At 39.8% G+C, this 18,258-nt stretch overlaps 1 protein-coding gene across 1 annotated transcript in view; it reads right to left on the reverse strand.

Annotated features, from left to right (window-relative positions):
- The window catches only part of BARD1 (BRCA1 associated RING domain 1), a 52,706-nt gene that overhangs the window by 23,215 nt on the left and 11,233 nt on the right, over positions 1-18,258 (reverse strand). Inside the window, 4 exon segments of the mRNA XM_009996960.1 lie at positions 8,025-8,597; positions 8,600-9,018; positions 15,610-15,755; positions 18,132-18,188. Coding sequence (XP_009995262.1) covers positions 8,025-8,597; positions 8,600-9,018; positions 15,610-15,755; positions 18,132-18,188 — 1,195 coding nt within the window.

Consider the following 18,258-nt stretch of genomic DNA (forward strand, 5'->3'; position numbering starts at 1 on the left):
GGAAAGAGGACATTGCAAAGTCTCATCTAACAACCAAAACCACCTAAATAAGCTTTTCAGAAGCTAAACTAGCCTAGTAAGCCTCAAGTTTCCTCATTGTTTGCCACCAGGTCCCCAGTTCTATTTATTTTAGGTTGGGGGGGAACATGGAGGGGTTGACTTTGTTTTGGTTTTCAGGATCCATCTCAACCAAGCATTTTGAGACAACCACTAACACTTTCTCTAGACTAAGGTATTGCAATCCCCAATGAACAGACTAATATAAAACTGGTATCCTAGCGCTTGCCCACGGCCAAACTTAGAATATATAAAATATTAGGACTTAGAAGAGGGAAGAGAAGTTTTATCCATGATATAAAGTTCCATGCCCTTAAATAGTGGCAAGTCAAGGAGTTCCTGTTACACCACAACATACCTTAGAAAAAGTGAGATAATATTGAATCAAGCTTTAAATACAACAAAAATAAACTTAAACCTATTTTTGTGTTATCAAGAAACACTCTGGAAAAACAAAATAGCTTTAATCTTTACTCTTTAGTTAGAGGAAAATATTAAGACAGACTCTGCTCAACAGAAATAAATCCAGCAGGCAACAAATGGAAACTCAAAATTCACCCAAAAATGCTAGGAATCACTGGCTTTACAACAGTCAAATTACCACATCAGAAACTTCATGTTATATTCACAACCTAGATGTCCCAGCAAAATGTAGGATTTTTTTCAAAGCAATTAAAGAATATGCTGCTGTTGGAATACCTTATGGTTGCAAGGTAATAGACATGCATCAAACCTGAAGTTTATTCAGAGGCAGCTAAAACAGTGCTCAGCACTAGATCTTTTTCTACAGAGAGAAGATACAATTATCTATAACGAGCGAGATCTGAGCTCATCATTTAAAGTTAGGTTTCCAAACACGTACAGCAAGGGTTTGACATTTCAAGAATACTCCTTTAAAGCAGTAAGTGTAGCTAATAATTTGTGGGCATTAGGTAGCATCACAGCTTTTCAGAACAGTTTGTGAGTGTTGATTTGTAAAACATGACTGCAGTTTTATCAAAGGAAATATTGCTGGTGTGGACACCAGTACTGATGATAGCCATAGAATGAAATTCAGGTGCAAGTCAAAATTAGAAAATTGGTGTTCTGCTGTTTACAGAAGAAAAAGATTCTCATCACCTCAGCTGTAAATGGAACCTGCTGCCTGCAACCAGCACCTAGCAGTGAGTGACAGAAAGGGAGGGAAAGCTGTCATGCCAGCTGTACTGCACAATGACTGGATGGGTGCTGTCAGTCAAGATGCCAAGAGATATGTTAACAAAATTGCTAATAGCTAGGAGAACATGCTTTTTGTTCCCTTCAGAGGCTATTTACTATATTGTGAATACCTAATTAAAAAGAGGAAGACAAAATTTCAAGAAGCAGATCCTTATCAGACGTGTTAGGGTGCCTCCTGCAAAGAGGACAAACATCATCTGATAGTGATCCAAAAGTAAAAAAAGTGCAGTTAACACACTAACCAGTTCTACCAAAGCTGATAGAATTAAAAGTTAATATTTTGCTCAACTCTAAACCAAAAAGGCTAAGCATCTGGTAGGGGCGCAAGTCCTAGCCACAAATATCTCCATAACATGTCTTTCCTCCACAAGAAAGCAGAAAAGACTACACCTATACCCACATATTGCTTTGAGATTACTAATTCAAACATGCTTCATAAAGTTGTGCTTTGACCAGTATGGAAATAGAATTTATATATTTAACTCCCTGAAGGGAGAATAAAACCAGAAGGCCAGAATAAAACCTCCAGTCCCAAATAGAGAGTAATAACCATCCCAGATGATTCGAGGAGGGGCCTCAAAACTGGTATCAGCAGTCTGTAGCAACAGCAGGCTGGAAATGTAAGTGGAGATTCCACTTGTTCAGAAGTTGAGAACAGGATAAACACCAGGTAGAAAAAAGCTAACTAACAATTCACAGGGAAGCGTTCACTGTTCAATCTCATTATCAATGAAGGATTACAACCAGCTCCTGAAGAGGAAGAAACGACTGCAGAATGTAAAATTTTCCGTTTGCAAGAAACAAAGCAAAGGACATTTTAAGCTCATAAGAAAGCTCATGTAGAGTGAAAACACAATAATGCAATGGATGGGCTCTTCCTCTGCTACAGCTTAAGGGAGCCCTGAAAACCACAGAAGCAAGAAAGGCATTGGGGCCATCTGTCGGCAGATCTAGAAGACAGCAATAGCTTACACAGAGAAGGGTATTTGCACAGCTTTACAAACACTTCCTTCCCAATGAGAATTCAGTTCCTACACTTGCACATGGCATAAGCCCAGAAAACCATCCCCACTTGGCTTGGACAATGTTTTTCCTCCTGGTTTTTTTTCCAAGTGAATTGTGTTACGATGTTAATGCAGACAGATGATTAAGAAGAACTGCTTGATTTTATAGGTAGGGGTTTTTTTCTTCCCATTTTGCCTTTTAATATTTCCATTTACCATAGATAATTCACACCCAAAAGTCACATTTAAATCAAGTTAATGAAAATGTTCAGTTCAAAAGTAAGAGTCCCAAAGAATTGGGCAGTACATTAAAATTAAGCTAAAAACCTGTACCACTTCAAACAAGTACTTCCCCCTTTATTTGAAAAGGTAACTAAGTGACTTCAATGCTTCCATTTAAAAAAATGAATAAAAATTGCCTCTCAAACCCAAATATATTTGCTTGTCTAAGTTATGGTGGAGGAGGGGGAAACTCTTTACAACTTTTAAGTGGTCAAAAGGAAAAGTATGAATTACAAAGTCCTTACAGTAATTATGAATGCTCCCATCAACTCCTTCCAGGAACTGGCAAGTTTCACACCTCAGATTTCTCTAAATTAATTGCCCACCTATCAGAGCATTTATTAACTAACAAGCATACAAGTATAAGGTATGCTTAACCTTTAACAAAAGGAAAACAAAAAGAAGTTAAGTCTAATGCACCTCAGAAACAAGAGAAGTAACAACGAAGCATTATCAAAAACATATGGCAATTTGTTTCTAAGGTTTCAAATGAGCACTTTGGAAGATGGATTGCTTTGACTCATAGTCTGTTCTCATATTCTTAAGTTTGGCATTTGAAACCATTGCACTGCTTCATATTTATCTTAAGCTACCTGCTAGATACTAACCTTAATCAGGGAGGGTGCTTACCATTCCAATAGCACTTGGCTTTAACATTAGGGAATCAGTGTCAAACTACAACACCAAAGCAGCCTGAAGAGCTACACCTTCATTGGAGTCATGCTGCTAGCTTCTGCCAGCAGACCTCATTTCTCCAATGTGTATTACAAACACAGCTAAGTCACCTGCCACACAAAATCACGAGGTCTGGACAAGATGACCTTAGAGGAACAGATGCATTCATTCACTGTGAAGCAGCTGGCTGGAAGGATGCTGCCCATCCACTGCCTTTTGCTCAGGGGAGGCTGGGAGTGTCTGACTGCACAGCAGCACAACCTAAAGGTGCAAGAGGAAAGGCAGCAGGGGAGACACTGCACCCATGTACATGCCTGATCCAACACTCAACCATGATCCATACCCATCTGGCATCAACAGCAGGGAACGGCACAGCTGACTAGGTCAGGGACACTCAGAAAAGTATCTAAAAAGTATTCTGATGGGGGCTATCACATGCTCACAAAACCAAAAAATCCTTTCACTCTTACTGAGATGTCATTGACTGGTAAGAAAGCAATAAAAACAAAGAACAGTTTCACAGGCTTGGAAGGAATTATCTATTACCATGTTAAGTGTAATGAATATGAAGAGTACAGCAGGCTGGCCGAGGGTGAAGCCTTTATTAAGGCCCTGATGGCCAACTGTCAAAACTGAAGGGTTTAACTTCCTCTTTCCTCAGAGCAGAGACAACTCTAATTGCTTCATACTTGAACCATAGAAATCAAAACCTTCTCCCAGCTACCTTCCATCCTCTAACAGTGCAGCTGTTGCCATGGTCCTCTCTTATCCTGTTGCACTGCAGTTCATAGAACCACAGACTGGTTTGGGTTGGAAGGGACCTTAAAGATAATCTTGTTCCAACTCCCCTGCATAGGCAGGAACACCTCCCACCAGCCCAGGCTGCTCCAAGCCCCATCCAACCTGCCCTTCAACACTGCCAGGAATGGGGCAGCCACAGCTTTTCTGGGTAACCTGGGCCAATGTCTCACCAGCCTCACAGGAGAGTTTCTTCCTAGTATCCAATCTAAATCTCCCCTCTTTCTGCTTAAAACCATTCCCTCTTGTCCCATCACTCCGTGTCCTTGTAAAAAGTCCCTCCCCAGATTTCATGTAGACTTTTCAGGCATTGGAAGGTCCTCTAAGGTCTCCCTGAAGCCTTCTCTTCTCCAGGCTGAACAATCCCAACTCTCTTAGCCTGGCTCCATAGCAGAGGAGCTCCAGCCCTCTGATCACTTCTGTGACCCACTCTAGACTCAATCCAGCAGGTCCTTGTCCTTGTGTTGAGGACTCCAGAACTGGACATAGCACTGCAGGGCAGGGGAGTCTCACAAAAGCAGAAGGGGAGAAACCCCACCCTTGACCTGCTAGTCACACTGCTTTTGATGCAGCCCAGGACACAGCAGGCTTTCTGGACTGCCAGACCACACTGACAGTCCAAGTCAACACTCCTAAGTACTTTTCCTCAGGATTGCTCTTAACCCATTCTCTGCCCAACCTGTAATTTTGCTTGGGATTGCACCCAGCCAGGTGCTGCACCTTGCACTATTACTCCTTCTGAAATCCATGGCGGCAGGGATTCTCCCCTGTCAATGCACAAGAAACAGACACAACCAAGACCTGAAATACTGTACCAAGAAACTATGATGTATTTCTCTCTGTAGTAGATTTAACATTCTGTACTAACTAGTTAAGTAGTACTGCACTGCATTTTTAGTTGCCACCTGAGAGCTAGTCCTGTGAACAATTTGTTATTTTACTGTAAAAAGCAATCATATGTGGAAGGGCTGTTGACTGGGCAATTTCCCATCAGTTTAGAGTATTAGGAGTGAAGAGGTCATGCTTTGTATTTTAGCTAATTGGAAGCTTTACCTTTAATTATTAAGGAAGAAGATAAACATGACTGATGTTTGCTAGGGGGAGAGCTGCATTTATTTTATTAGTGTTACTTGGCATTAAGTTCACCCACACCAGAATCCTTCTTGAGAACCATTTTGATTTCCATAAGTTTATAACTCAGAGTAGTAGTAAACAGGGACAACCCCTCAGAATCATTTAAAAATAGCACAATACACTTAATTTTAATGTCTAATAACATCATTATCTCTTAAACAAGAAAAAAGGGAGAACTCACTTAGCTTTAATTAAATCCAGGATATTAGACCTTAAGAGCTAATGAAAATAATACAGCTTTATTTTTTTAATTCATTAAGTCCTAGAGAATTATACTTTATTTCACTTTGTGGGGAGGGTTGCAGCTGCAAGTCTGTTCCCTGTTACACACACAGAAAAACATTACTGGCTGTGGAAAGAACAAGAAGAAAATCACCTATAAAACAAAACCAGAAGAGAAATACTTCTTCCAGAAACAGGAAAAAAGGACAGGAGTATTTAAAAAAAAACACACAGCAATAATATATATATGGTATAAAGCCTTGTATTTTTCAGACCAGCTTATTTCAGAAAACACATTTATCAGTTCTATAGCAGGATTCTTACAACTTAGCAGTGTGATCTAGAAACATAAAGGTTTTAAGATACTTGCATGCAAAAAAATGTTTTGCAATTGCCACATATTCCCAGCAGATTCATGGCAATTATCACTACTATTTCTTGTTTACTGCTTAACAAAAGTAAAATGCTAACAAAACCCATGACCAATGACTCTCTACAAAGACCAAGTCCTCACATCATGCTGGCTTGAGCAACTTAGTTTTAATCCACTTTAATACGGACTTGTAACAGTGCCTACATTTACTGGCTACCAAGGGATGCAGCATCTTCTTAGGACCACCATAATATAATTATGATTAAGCTATAAAACCACACAGACCACAAATGAAAGGAGATAATCTGCATAACCTCCTTCTACAGATGAGGAGCTGAAGTTCAGATGGTAAAACAAATTTCTCAGTGTTGCACTGAAAGTTCAGAAGCTGGAAACATACATGCAAGCAAAATAAGACCATGCCCAACAGACCAGTCTCCTTGCCTTATTTAATTACGTTTAGAAGAGAGTAGTAACTTTGAGATCACCCCCTACATATCTAAACAAGCCTTTACTAATGAGCACCTCAACATAAAATGAATTAAAACCACAGCTGAACTAATGAGGAAGAGAAGCAACTTCCCATTTTAGTTCAATGACTATAAACATTAAAAGATTATACCAAAATGAATTCAAACACAGGACTTATAAAAGCATTCATGTCTCTGCCCACACTACAGCTGGAGGTCAGCTTGCCATCCCACTGAAAGAGCTCTAACCCTCTCTCTGAGAGGGGTGCACCAATGCCAACAAGCAGTGCCAACTACACCACTAAGCTTGGATATCAAAAGTTGGTTATTCTTTTTGTCTACAGCATGAAATGTTTAATTTTTAACTCCTTTATCTTCAAAACTAAGAACTGCCTTGGTGGTGTATCACTGTTTACTCCAAGTCTTATTCACAACAAGCTGTAGATATGGTTTATTTTCTTAGGTGAAACATTTGTGTTGCAAAGAAATTTCAGACATATTGCTGTGTGAAAATTTGTGAAGACAGATCAATCTTTTTAGAATCACTCATAACAGTATTCCCTACAAATTCCCAGAAAATCATGAAAGAATGATTTGTAAACAGTACTTTAATAAAGAGAAATATACAGGACATAGGGCAAGAGGCAACGAGATCTATCATTTAAAGCTCTTGAGTCCTGTGTGGACAGTTTCCTTTTCTCCTCCCTAATTTCATATTAATGGCATGAAGTAAGGTATTTGAACTCAACTCAGCTGCCACTTCCATTTAAAAAGGTCTTGTGCTGCAGCAACGGCTTATTAGAATGCCTTTGAAAGAGGGCAGTTATTTATCAAGAACAGTCTTTGTCTCAACAAATTGAAGTGCTTTATGTCAGGATACTTACAGACAAATCAGTTCTACCAGTTCAGGCAGTTTATTAACCACACAGTATTTCTATATTATGATTTAGCACAAAGTACATTTAAATTGCCACACTACTAACTCTTTAAAATGACCTCTCAGAAGAGAGCAGCTATCTGATGAGTCTGACTGGAATCATTCAACCTACCTTACCTACAGGCACCTTTTACATAGTAATAGGGAAGGACATTCCTTGCAATGAGCAAAGCCATGAAGTTCTACCACAGCACAAACTGGCTAAGACAGTAACAGCAAAATAAATGGCAGCTGTCATTCCAAGAATAACACTGATCCTACATAGAACTCAAGTGTACTCAAAATGTTTCCACTCTACTCTAATTTTCCCTTGTCCACCATCTGTAAGGACAGCATGCCCTGAGCATAGGGGTCAGCATGGGAATCCCAGGGTGCAGCCTTTCATTCCCTTTCACCCAACACTTACATCAAAGATTATTAAATAAATCACCTCAATTAAGGTGGCATAGAATTAGCTTTATGTAGGTAATTCAGATCTTGCCCTGGCTGAGTTACCAGGTCAAGCTAAACTGATCAAGAAGATCACTCAGTGAGGTCAGAAATACTTAGCTAAACTCCTAATGACAAACCAGAGGCAGCTTTATGGTACGTAAGGCCAAAACATTTCAATGCTTTTCACTTCCTACAACTCATAGGTACAACTGACCCTGTAGTACATTAAGTTTCTCAAGTATAACCATGTTTGAAAATTCCAATAGTAATTTATCAAACCAGAGAATCAGGTTGGAAAATCACAAAAAAGTCTAGAAGAAAAAGACCCCAGGATGAGATATTGCCCCTCCAGAAATAGGATATACTGAAGTAACCGTTTTCCAGGATTTTTTTAAACTAGAAAAAGATGATGACAGTCCTACCTTAATAGAAGCAAGGTGGAGCAAAGTCTCTCCTTTGTAATTTCTTCTGGCAATTGTGTTACCACCAGGGGACTTCAACACAGAAGGACTATGTGGTATTCCTACTTGATTACAGGTCTTCAACTTAGAGGGGGTGGAGGGACATTTTGAAAGTGACCGACTATTTATTGCTTGAAAGACTGTGGAGCTTCTTGTCTTCACTCCAGTGTCAGTGACTTTTGATCCAGAGGAAGAAACCTGAACTGGTGTCTTGTCAGTTGTTGGGGAGATCGGGTAACCCTGAGGTAAATCCTCTGAGCAGTCTACCTGTCTGACTGACTTCTCCGTACTGCTCCTCTCTGTTCTTGGTCTTTTAGACTGGGAAGTAACTGGAAGTCTGGGTTGCTCCCTTCCACGTTTCAAAGGTGTAGTTTCATTCTCTATTGGCAGCGATGTCTCTGTAGCACATTTTTTTTCTTTGCTGACTTGTGCAGGGCATACAACCGCACTGTTATCTTTCTTCTCTGATACTTTTACCTGTGGCAACACTTCCACACTTTCCAGATTTTTTCTGTCATCTGCTGTCTTTACAGACTAAAAAAATGAAGTGTCTCTTCAGGGCTGTTTGGTTCTGGAGTACACAAGACTAATGGTTGACTGCAGATGGTCACACACTTTTCCTTGGGAGTTTTCTCCTCAACTCCTTTCTGCTCAGGCTTCTCAAAGCTCCACACTTTGTTAATGTCTGCTAGACATTTCCTCTTCATCTTCTTACTCTGTCTCTGTGTTGGTTTTCTTGTCGGCTTAGAGGGTTTTTCATGAGGAGGTGAAGGAAGGAAATCATAAACTGAAGATGTGTCTTGACAAAGGTCATTGCTTTTAGACTCAGGCTGACTCTTGTTTAGGGTGCATCTAATCTTCCTGCTTCTTGGGCTGAACCACATTTTTATCTGTTCCTTCTTACACTTTTTTCCAAAGTCTGACTCTGTTGGTGTTGACATACCTTCCGTTGAGTCTAAGAGCATCAGGGAAGAGGAAAAATAATTTATGGTTGCCTTCAGTAGAAGATCACATAGAAAAAAGATCAGAATAATAATTGTAACAACTGATGAAGTGTTACTAAATACAACCTATGACCAACTGCCTTGCTCCTGAAGAGACACAGGTTCTAAAGCAAGTGGCAAGGTCACAGGACACACTGGGGCTCAGGGATCCCTGTGCAGCTAAACTAGCCACGAGGCAAGCGAGCACCCAGACAGACGTGTCCTCAACAGGCTGGGTTCACAACACAGCACAGCCACAGATTTCTGACCAGGTTATAAGAGAGGAAAGACACTGGTTCTCTCAGTTTTCCTTGGAAATGCATTTAACAAATTAGCCTGTGCATACACACAAAAGCACACAGTTTTCCAAAGATATTACAGTTCATCTGAAGATGAACAGGGAATAACTGCAAGCAAGTGAAAATAATACTTTACAAGGATGTTGAGCATCCCACACAAATTTTGACTGACTCCACAGATATGGCACATGAATCAGAGGAATATATAGAAAATCTGTAAGTAATTGTGTCCTGTCCCTTGATCCTTTACCCTTTGGTAGTAAATAATTCCAAGGAAGCTACACTTTTTGATGATCTCAAACATTTCTTTTAAAATATGCAGTGGAGCAATTTCATAAGTCACGTTGTAAAGCATATTACAAATCAATAACCAGATTAATATCCTGTACTCTCAGTGTCTGAAGTAACAGTTGAGAACAAGGCCTATAACTGGTGTCCTCAATGGCCTAGAAATAAATTAAGGAGTATAAAGTGACCTCTAAGTTAAACACTAATTTAATTGGACAACACCTCTTTAAGTACAAAAAAAATTAAGATTTTTTTTTTTACAGATTCCTTCTTGGAAACCTAAGTTATTGTAGGTTGTTTGGACAAGACCTCCAAAGTAAATGCACAACTCATTCTTTCTGTTGCCTCCAACCTCAGGGGACTAAACTAGCATTCCCAAAAGCCTTGTGACTGTTTATAGCAATGATCAAACCAAGTTTTGCCTAGTGAGGCAAGTAAGGTAGCATTATTGCTATTTTTAGTGGGGTTTTTTAAACATTTGTGAAATATACTCTACTAAATCTTGATCACTGAAAGACACTCACTGCAACAATGTATCTTCAGTGCATTCACTTTCTAGGGAAAAACTGTCTTCTCTGTACCTTCTTTTTGGTGTTAGCAACTATAGCCTGTTTTCCACAGCTAGCTGTGAAAACCCACACACAGCAGACACACTAGTCCAAATCTCATAGCCACAAAAAGCTTGAAATTTCACTTAAAACAGAACTGTGTAGCTGGTAATTTAACACCAAAATAGATATTTGCAGATTTTTTTAAAGCAAGATTTCAAGATTAAATGTTTCCTCGATCTTGATTTAAATTACCCTGTTTCCCTCTTGAACTGAAATACACTAGGTATTAGAAGATTTATCTAGAGGAATACATAAGGCATCAGACCAAAAATGTCTGAGTCTAGAAGAATACACCTTGAGGCCAGCTAATCAATCATTTAGGTACGTAAAGATAACCATCAAGTACAGAACTGCAGCTATTTGGCTTTCCTCTAGGGCTGGGCTTGGTGCAAACAGGGAAGAAAGCACTGAAATTAAGACTGAACTCTCTGAACTATCCATATCTAGCCTTCAGAAAGATATCCGATTTCATTCTGACAATAACATCTAAAAAGAGGAACAGCTTGATTGCAGAAAGATACAAAGTAAGAAACACAGTTACTATTAACTTGTCTTGCCTTCACTGTTTACACAACTTGCAAATATTTACCTGCTAGAACTATCAGTCATCTCCAAGTAAAGAGCAAGAATAAAATCAGCTTGCAAAAGTAATTTGTGCAACAATTTGGTGATAGCCAGAATTCTTTTTTGATGCATATAGCACAGTAAGACTTTAAAGTCAAAGTGACAAATTCAATCAAAGGCTCTGTCCTTCAGAAGAAGGATCTAAAGCAGCATAACACAATTCAGCATTTACACTGGAAGCTATGTATACACCAATTCTGGCAGCAAGAAAGCTTGTGAAATATCAACCACAAGGATTCTTGAACTGATCTGTTCATTACTAGTTGCTCAGTAGGGACCTACTAATCTGGTTATTAAAAATCCACCAAAAATACATTGAATACTTTCCCAGGATTATTCTTCCTCACATCCAACTTCTTTAGGTGTAAAAAGAGTCTGTTGCATGTTTTAGAACAGGAAGGCACGCACAGAACATGTTCAAAAGGCCACGCATGTTAGAGATGTGGGACACTGAGAGGCCAGGTATCTCCAAAGCCCACTGGGGAAGATCCTGCAATTTCTGCCAGGTGTTTGGTGTGTCTCAGATGGTCTACAATAACTCCATCTTTCATCTTTTGGAATATTCTGTAGCTAACATCAACTCTACCTTAACAGTTCTACACAGCATCTGCAAAGAAACTTTATTCTTAGCCTCTGCTGCCCCTTTCCTCCATTTCCAAAGCATACAGGATAGGGAGTAGAAGCAATAAGGACAAATGGCCAATCAACCCTCCCTGAAAAATCTAATCCTTTGAGAGGCAAAAAGAGAAAAGACATAGTGCTAAGAAACTTACGGTTTAACATACAAATGTTAATTTCTATAAAGAGAGTATTATCTGGTAGCTAAGTGCACTCAGTTAAACTATCTTCAGAGAAACTTGCTGATAGAAAAATCGATCCAAAGGAATTCTTGGCTGTCACCAACTTGAAAGCCAGAGCTTGTGTCTCAACAAGAATGAAAAAATTACTGTATATAAATTATGGTTTAATTGTCTTTAACACATAAGGAGTATCCTCCCAAAAATTTCAGAGACTCATTAAAACAAAGTAAATCAGTAATGCATGCCCTACTAATTCAAGATTTTCAGCATCTCCAGTAAGTGTAAAGACTATCTACAATAACAGCATTAGAATCAGCCTATAACAAACTCAATAAATTTACTCTCCATTACATTATGTTATTAAAACATTCATATTCACAAAATATTAACTGAATTCCTTTTAAATTAAACTTATCTGCACATAACAAGCACAAGTTTCTTAACGCTGACATACAATAGAGTTAAATTTCTTAAGTGCTAAAAGGGTTGAGTAGACAAAAAGAGTAAGAGACAGGCAGTGCCTTAGTGCCTTGCAGCCTAGAAAGTTACATATCCAAGTTCTGCTGTAGTGCAGTAACAGGCTAGAGCAGGAAAAAAGGTGCAATTAGAAAATGTGGTTTAGCTGTCATTAATCTGCATCAAAGGAATATAATGATGCACATTGTGTGCCTTTTCAAATTATTCTCTATTATGGGTTTCAGAACAGAAGTTGAGAAATCTCTTTGACAAATCAGTCCCTTATTAAAAATCAAAGGGAAGTGCTTTGGTACCATCTGTGCAACATTAGTGCCTTCACCAAAGAATCATTATTTTGCAAGTTAAGTATTCAATACGGGGGGGGGGGGGGGAAGGGAGGGGAAGGGAGAAATTCCAGCTATTCAAAAACTCATCTTTAGCTATTATGAAAAATGTCACAGTGTACATGAAATGCAATGTAATCTGTTACAACAGGAGTTCAATATCTCTCCCTCCACACCAGTAAATGTGAAACTAAATTATGCTACTATAAAGACTAATCAAAAGTTAATTTTTCCTACTGTCCGTCAGCATCAACATGAGCTTAGGAAGCTTTGATCAACACCTGCAAGGTCTAGCTTTGTATGAGGAAGTGTGTGGGGGTGGAAGGCTTTGTGTTGATTGTGCCAGAGTGAAGGAGATTATGTTGGAAAGAATAAGATAAAACAACTGTAAGTGGTTGTTGTGAAAATTTACAGCAATCTTCCTCTTAAATAACACCACACAGAAAAATCTGCTGAGGTATTTAGAAACTCACTTTCAAAATCATTGCTGTAAAATCATCCCTCTTCATCTCTGCTATACTATATACACTATGTCCATGGGTCAACAGGTTCTTAACAATTACCCACCTAGGAAGCCCATCATCTCATCAACTCCAGTTCTCAGAATGTCTTGGACTCTGCAACATTAAAGCTAAAGATTCTGAGGTGCAGGCACCCCATCTATGAAGCCTGCCAGCCAAATAGCTTCCCATTACCCTTGTAAAGCTACAACATTAAACAGTGAAAATGTCAGATGGGTCACCTTACCTTGCCATAGACCAAGGACGTAACATCTCTAACAAGTGAATGAATTTTAAGACTCAGCATTTACTACCTGTATCTTTTTTTCTAGTCAGTTTCAGCTTTGTTCTTTGCCAATTTCCCTTCAGTGGCCCCAGTACTATTCTGTAGTGTCATTTGCTGTGCTTCCTTTTAATTTAAAAAGGAAACATTAGCTGTCTTTTGCAGTCTTTCCTGAGTTACTTCCATGGTGGAACAAGGAGGTAGAGGGATTTTTATACTTGAACTATTCAAAACACAAGGTTATCCCTATCCTGAGAAGGTCCCAAGAGTTCTGGGTGGTTTTCAAGACAACACACACAACTCACTGCATTCACTAGGTGTTTCTTAGGTTTAAAAACAGGCAAAATGATGCATTAGCATCAGAAACTTGTCAACAAGGATCTTTAACAGAAGCCCTGAGACAAGCCACCATTGTCTCAAAAGAAGGCATTTAAAACAAATACACAAAATATATGGGAAAACTCCTTTTTCAACTGCTTCTCTTCCTTTTCTTCACAGAAAGACTGATTTATTTTTTTTGTCTATTTCCTTGCTGGAACAGAAAAATACAATTTCTGACCTCTAGCAAAAAAGAAAAGAAAATATTGTTGACAGGAACATGGCAGAAGTAGAGTGCTGTAAGAACAGGAAAAAAAACCTCTTAGCAAGAGAGGCCCTGATTCTCAAAACTCAAACATATTTCACTTTGCATGCATTAAGTTCAAGATATACATCTATGGGAGCTGACAGATTCACCAGTGATGGGTGACAAAGCATCCTAAAGGATTTGCTCATAAAAATCTGAAAAGCTACAGCATCTTGTGATTTGCCCTAGTACTACACACAAGTGGCTGTTGTTAGAGGTCTCCTCATTTACTTATGTATCCAAACCATTCCTGACAGTGAAATATTTCCACCTCTGGAGGTTCTTCCCTGAACCTCATTATGAACTATCCATGGCCATTAATCTATTGCAGAGACTACAAGTGATGGGAACTCATCTCCCATATCAGCTCACAACTTTAGCTCCAAATAAAACTCGTGTAAACTTCCAATTTAGAGTCTGCTTTTAAGTCAGAACAAAGAATGACAAAAAGAACCTCACTTAATTCTGTGAGGTTGCACACTAGGCAAACTTTGTCCTAAAAGAACTCTAGGATTAAATGTATTACTCAGCATCTAGCACAGTTAAACATCAGACCATTTTGCTAAGACTAATACTGCTATGTTGTATTTTAAATGCTTTATTTATAGCACCACAAATAACTCCTCTCCATGAGATTCCATTTCAACTATGTTTTTAAAAACCTTCACCACTTAAAATGTTCCCTTGAAATCCTATTTAAGCCATAATCTATATTTTCTATGCTCCAGAAGATTTAATCACCATAGGATTTTTTATCTATATAAAATGTATTCCTTTACAGTTGGACATAAGCTTTCAGCCTTCTAACTTAAATGCATTTTGATGTCAATAAAGAGCTACCCCAAAAACGAAAATGAAGGTGCTAATAGGATTAGACTTTAGGAAAAAATCTTTGATGTAGACAAACATACTAGGAAGCAATAACGAAGGAAGAATTACCTTTTCAGTATCTGACAGCTAAATGAATGTTTTCAAAAACTTGGTATTACATAAAATGATCCTCTCTGAGCTTGGAGAAGAAACGTCCATTCACCTACACTTCCTTCACTTCATTTTTTTTCCTACATTGAAAATCAGCCCAAAATTTGATCAAGAGATTAACTCCCCGAGTATGATCTCTGCAATCTTCTAGCACATACAGTAATTACAAAATTCCATTTTAGCAGACCAGCTGATTCTTAGGGACCAGAAAATAAATGCATTAAGACTTGTCTCCCTCCCCATTTAGGCAAGGAACAGAAATAATTTTTTTAACGTCCAGAAGTCCTAAACTAACAATTACTGGGACAGAATGCACACCTTGATGCACAATCCACAAGAGGCAAGAAAATAGATGCATTAATCCTTGAGCAGGGCCCCCCAAAAGAAGCATGCACTGCAGAACACTACACATTTGTGCTCTCTGGAGAGCACAAGATGTAACAACTTGTGCCCCTGATTCATAGAACTAACTGCCACTTGACTTGGGAATCTATCCCACTTTTGTCTAATTCTGGAAGACAGATTCTAATGAATTATGGACTAACCCACTCATGCAGATTTCTTAGTAAAACAGACTCAAAGAACAAGCAATCTATACAGACAGTTCTCTTCAAATCCAATTTTCCAAACATGATTCAGGACAGCCTTTCAGAATCTTAAGCAGGGCAGCACTGCTCATTCTTTCAGAGCCAGAGAAATGAAAGGGAGTGATCTGGATTCAAGGGCTGCCAGAGCCCCGGGTTTGCTCTTACCTGAGGTGTCCATACCCAGGAGGTGCCGCAGTTGTCTGCAAAGCTGGATGATGTGATCGAGTTGCCGGTTTATATGTGCATCTTGCACCCAGGCTGGCATGTGGCAAACCGGGCACTTTGTGCCAACGCAGTCGCCCACACAAGATCTGAAAGTCAGACATAAAAATCCATTACCAGCACAAATTTTCTTCTGTGCTTCTCACCAACCTTTTCACAGCCAAAGGCTCAGCGAGAACATCTCACTTTGACATTGTCGAACCACGATGGCAAAGCCCACATGAGTTAAGTCACAAATGCCAGAGAGGATAGATTTATCATGGCAAGTGACAAGCCATAATTAAGCAAGCCAAGTCCATGGCCTTGTCAGGACACTGCAATGAAAGAGGTGGTATTTTGGAGTCCCATGCACTCACAAGCTGATCCAAATTTTCAAGGTATGCTAAAAACTTGGTGCTCTTTGTCTCCAGACAACAACTGGGCTTGAACTGAGAAAACTCCACATGCTTTCACACCTCACCTAGACAGGGCTATTCTTTCTATTTTTTAAAAAGTGATAGCAAGCCAACTCATAGTAAATTACCATTTCTGGTTTTTCCACACTTAAAATTTTCTTGATGTTGTGAAGATTCACCTGTCTGAATACTTTCCTGTAAAAACTCCCACGAGGATTTGCAGATGTTCCCTCACTTTTCTCTTTCAGAGCACTCATGTCAGATGATCAAGGTGAGGTGGGGGAACATATTTACTTAGCATCAATCATTTAACACTTGCAGCTTCTTAGTAATTCTACTTTCCCCACATCAGCCTAAAATCTTTTATTCATTTGATTAGTCCAGTGAGAGGACCTTCAGATTTGCCATCTGAACTGCACGATTCAAGGGTCAATGTTACTTCTCAATTCCAACCTATCCTATTAAATTAATCTAAATCCTTAGCTTTAGAAAAAACACCACCAGCCACTATCCAAAATTCAGCAACCAAAGGGCACATTGATGTCTAAAAGGTCAGGTATACAAAGGAGAAAACCAAAAGCTTGGGTACCAAGCAATTATGTTTATTAAGCCACCCTTATGGGTACCCTTCAACAATCCACACTACACCTGAGAAAACATTTTAGAAAATAAATATGAACACATATTCATAAATAACTTGTACAGGCTTCTGGGGTGTATTTTACCAAGTACTCTGTGGACAGGTAGTACAAATGGAACAAGTAAAAAGATATTCCTTCAGACAGCAGAATATTCTACAGCAATTAATGGCCAAAGCTGGGAAAGAAACCACACATCTGGATGGAAAGAAATCATTGGTACATCTTTTAATATATTCATACTGGTGGGAACAGATGCTGAGGGCATCTGTCCCATTATCCGTTACTCCTTAAAAAGACAGAAAATCTTTTGCTAGTATTTTATTCTTCAGGCCTTCAAGACTTTAAGCTCCAATTAGAAATGTGCAGCTGAAGACAGAGGAAATACACAGCCATGAGGGAGGGAGGGAGGGTTTTACTCTGCTTTTTTTGACAGAACATGTACAGTATCAACTCAAGTAACTGAAAAATGAGACTACTTTAGCAGAGGCTAGAAAATGCCTATGCTCTCCACTGTAACAAGCATAGGATGGTATTAGCTCATATGTGCTGTGCAAGATATATGAGTGACCTTTTAACTCCCTGTGCAGGATGGTATTAGCTCACATGTGCTGTGCACAGAAGCTGTGTAAGATATATGAGTGACCTTTTAACTCCCTGTGTTGGCATTCTCATGCCATGAAGAGCAGTGACACACAGGACACTCAGAAGGTTACACGACCTTCCCCACATGAGGCTCTGGAGGAGGAGCATCTCAGACTCTGCCTGTACTAACAGTGCAGTGAGCTGTCCTAAGACAGGTCAAATGACTACCACCTCTGCAGACTTGCCTCATTAGCAGGACTCTAATTTAACTCAGTTGTTTGTTTTTTTAAACACTCAGATTATTTGACAAACTGTAAGCAGAGGTACTCGTGCTTTCCCAACATGCTTGGATGCACATGCATACAGGCACAGCTGCAGATCTGAAGGAGCAAAGCCACTTGCATGGCAGGTCAAAGGAATGACAAGCAGTACCCAATCCTCTCAGGCAGAGCAACAAAGTCCCCTTGAAAGCGGGAGGGATCATTCCAGAAAGAGGAAGGAGCTGGAAATGGCAGCAAGAACTGGAAGTTGTTTCCTTGTCCTGCCCCATTACCAGGGAACACTTCCCCCATCAGATTGAGGGCTCTTTTTATACCTGCCCAACATCCTGAAGCCTAAACCAGCCCTCACGAAGCCGGTCTTCACTCTGGCAAGCCAAACACCGACGCTGGAGCAATGGGCCGAACCCCACCGAAGGGCAGAGCTCCCTCTTTGCTCTCTCTGGCCAAAAAAACCACGGCCGGTGCCCGATTCCCCAGGCCAGCAGCCCTTTCTCCAACGCAGGGCCAGGATGGGAGCAGAGGGGAAAGCCTCGGGGTGCCCAGGGAGGGGGCACTGGGATACTTACAGGCAGAAGACGTGCTGACACTGCCCCAGGGACACGGGCTCCCGCAGGACACCGGTGCTGAGGAAGGAGAAACGCGGCAGTTTTTAGAAAGGCCTGAAGGGCCGGGAGGTAAAGGCCGCGGAGGGGG

The sequence above is a fragment of the Chaetura pelagica genome, unplaced genomic scaffold (assembly GCF_000747805.2).
Source record: "Chaetura pelagica isolate M959 unplaced genomic scaffold, ChaPel_1.0 scaffold300, whole genome shotgun sequence".
NCBI classification, from domain to species: domain Eukaryota; kingdom Metazoa; phylum Chordata; class Aves; order Apodiformes; family Apodidae; genus Chaetura; species Chaetura pelagica.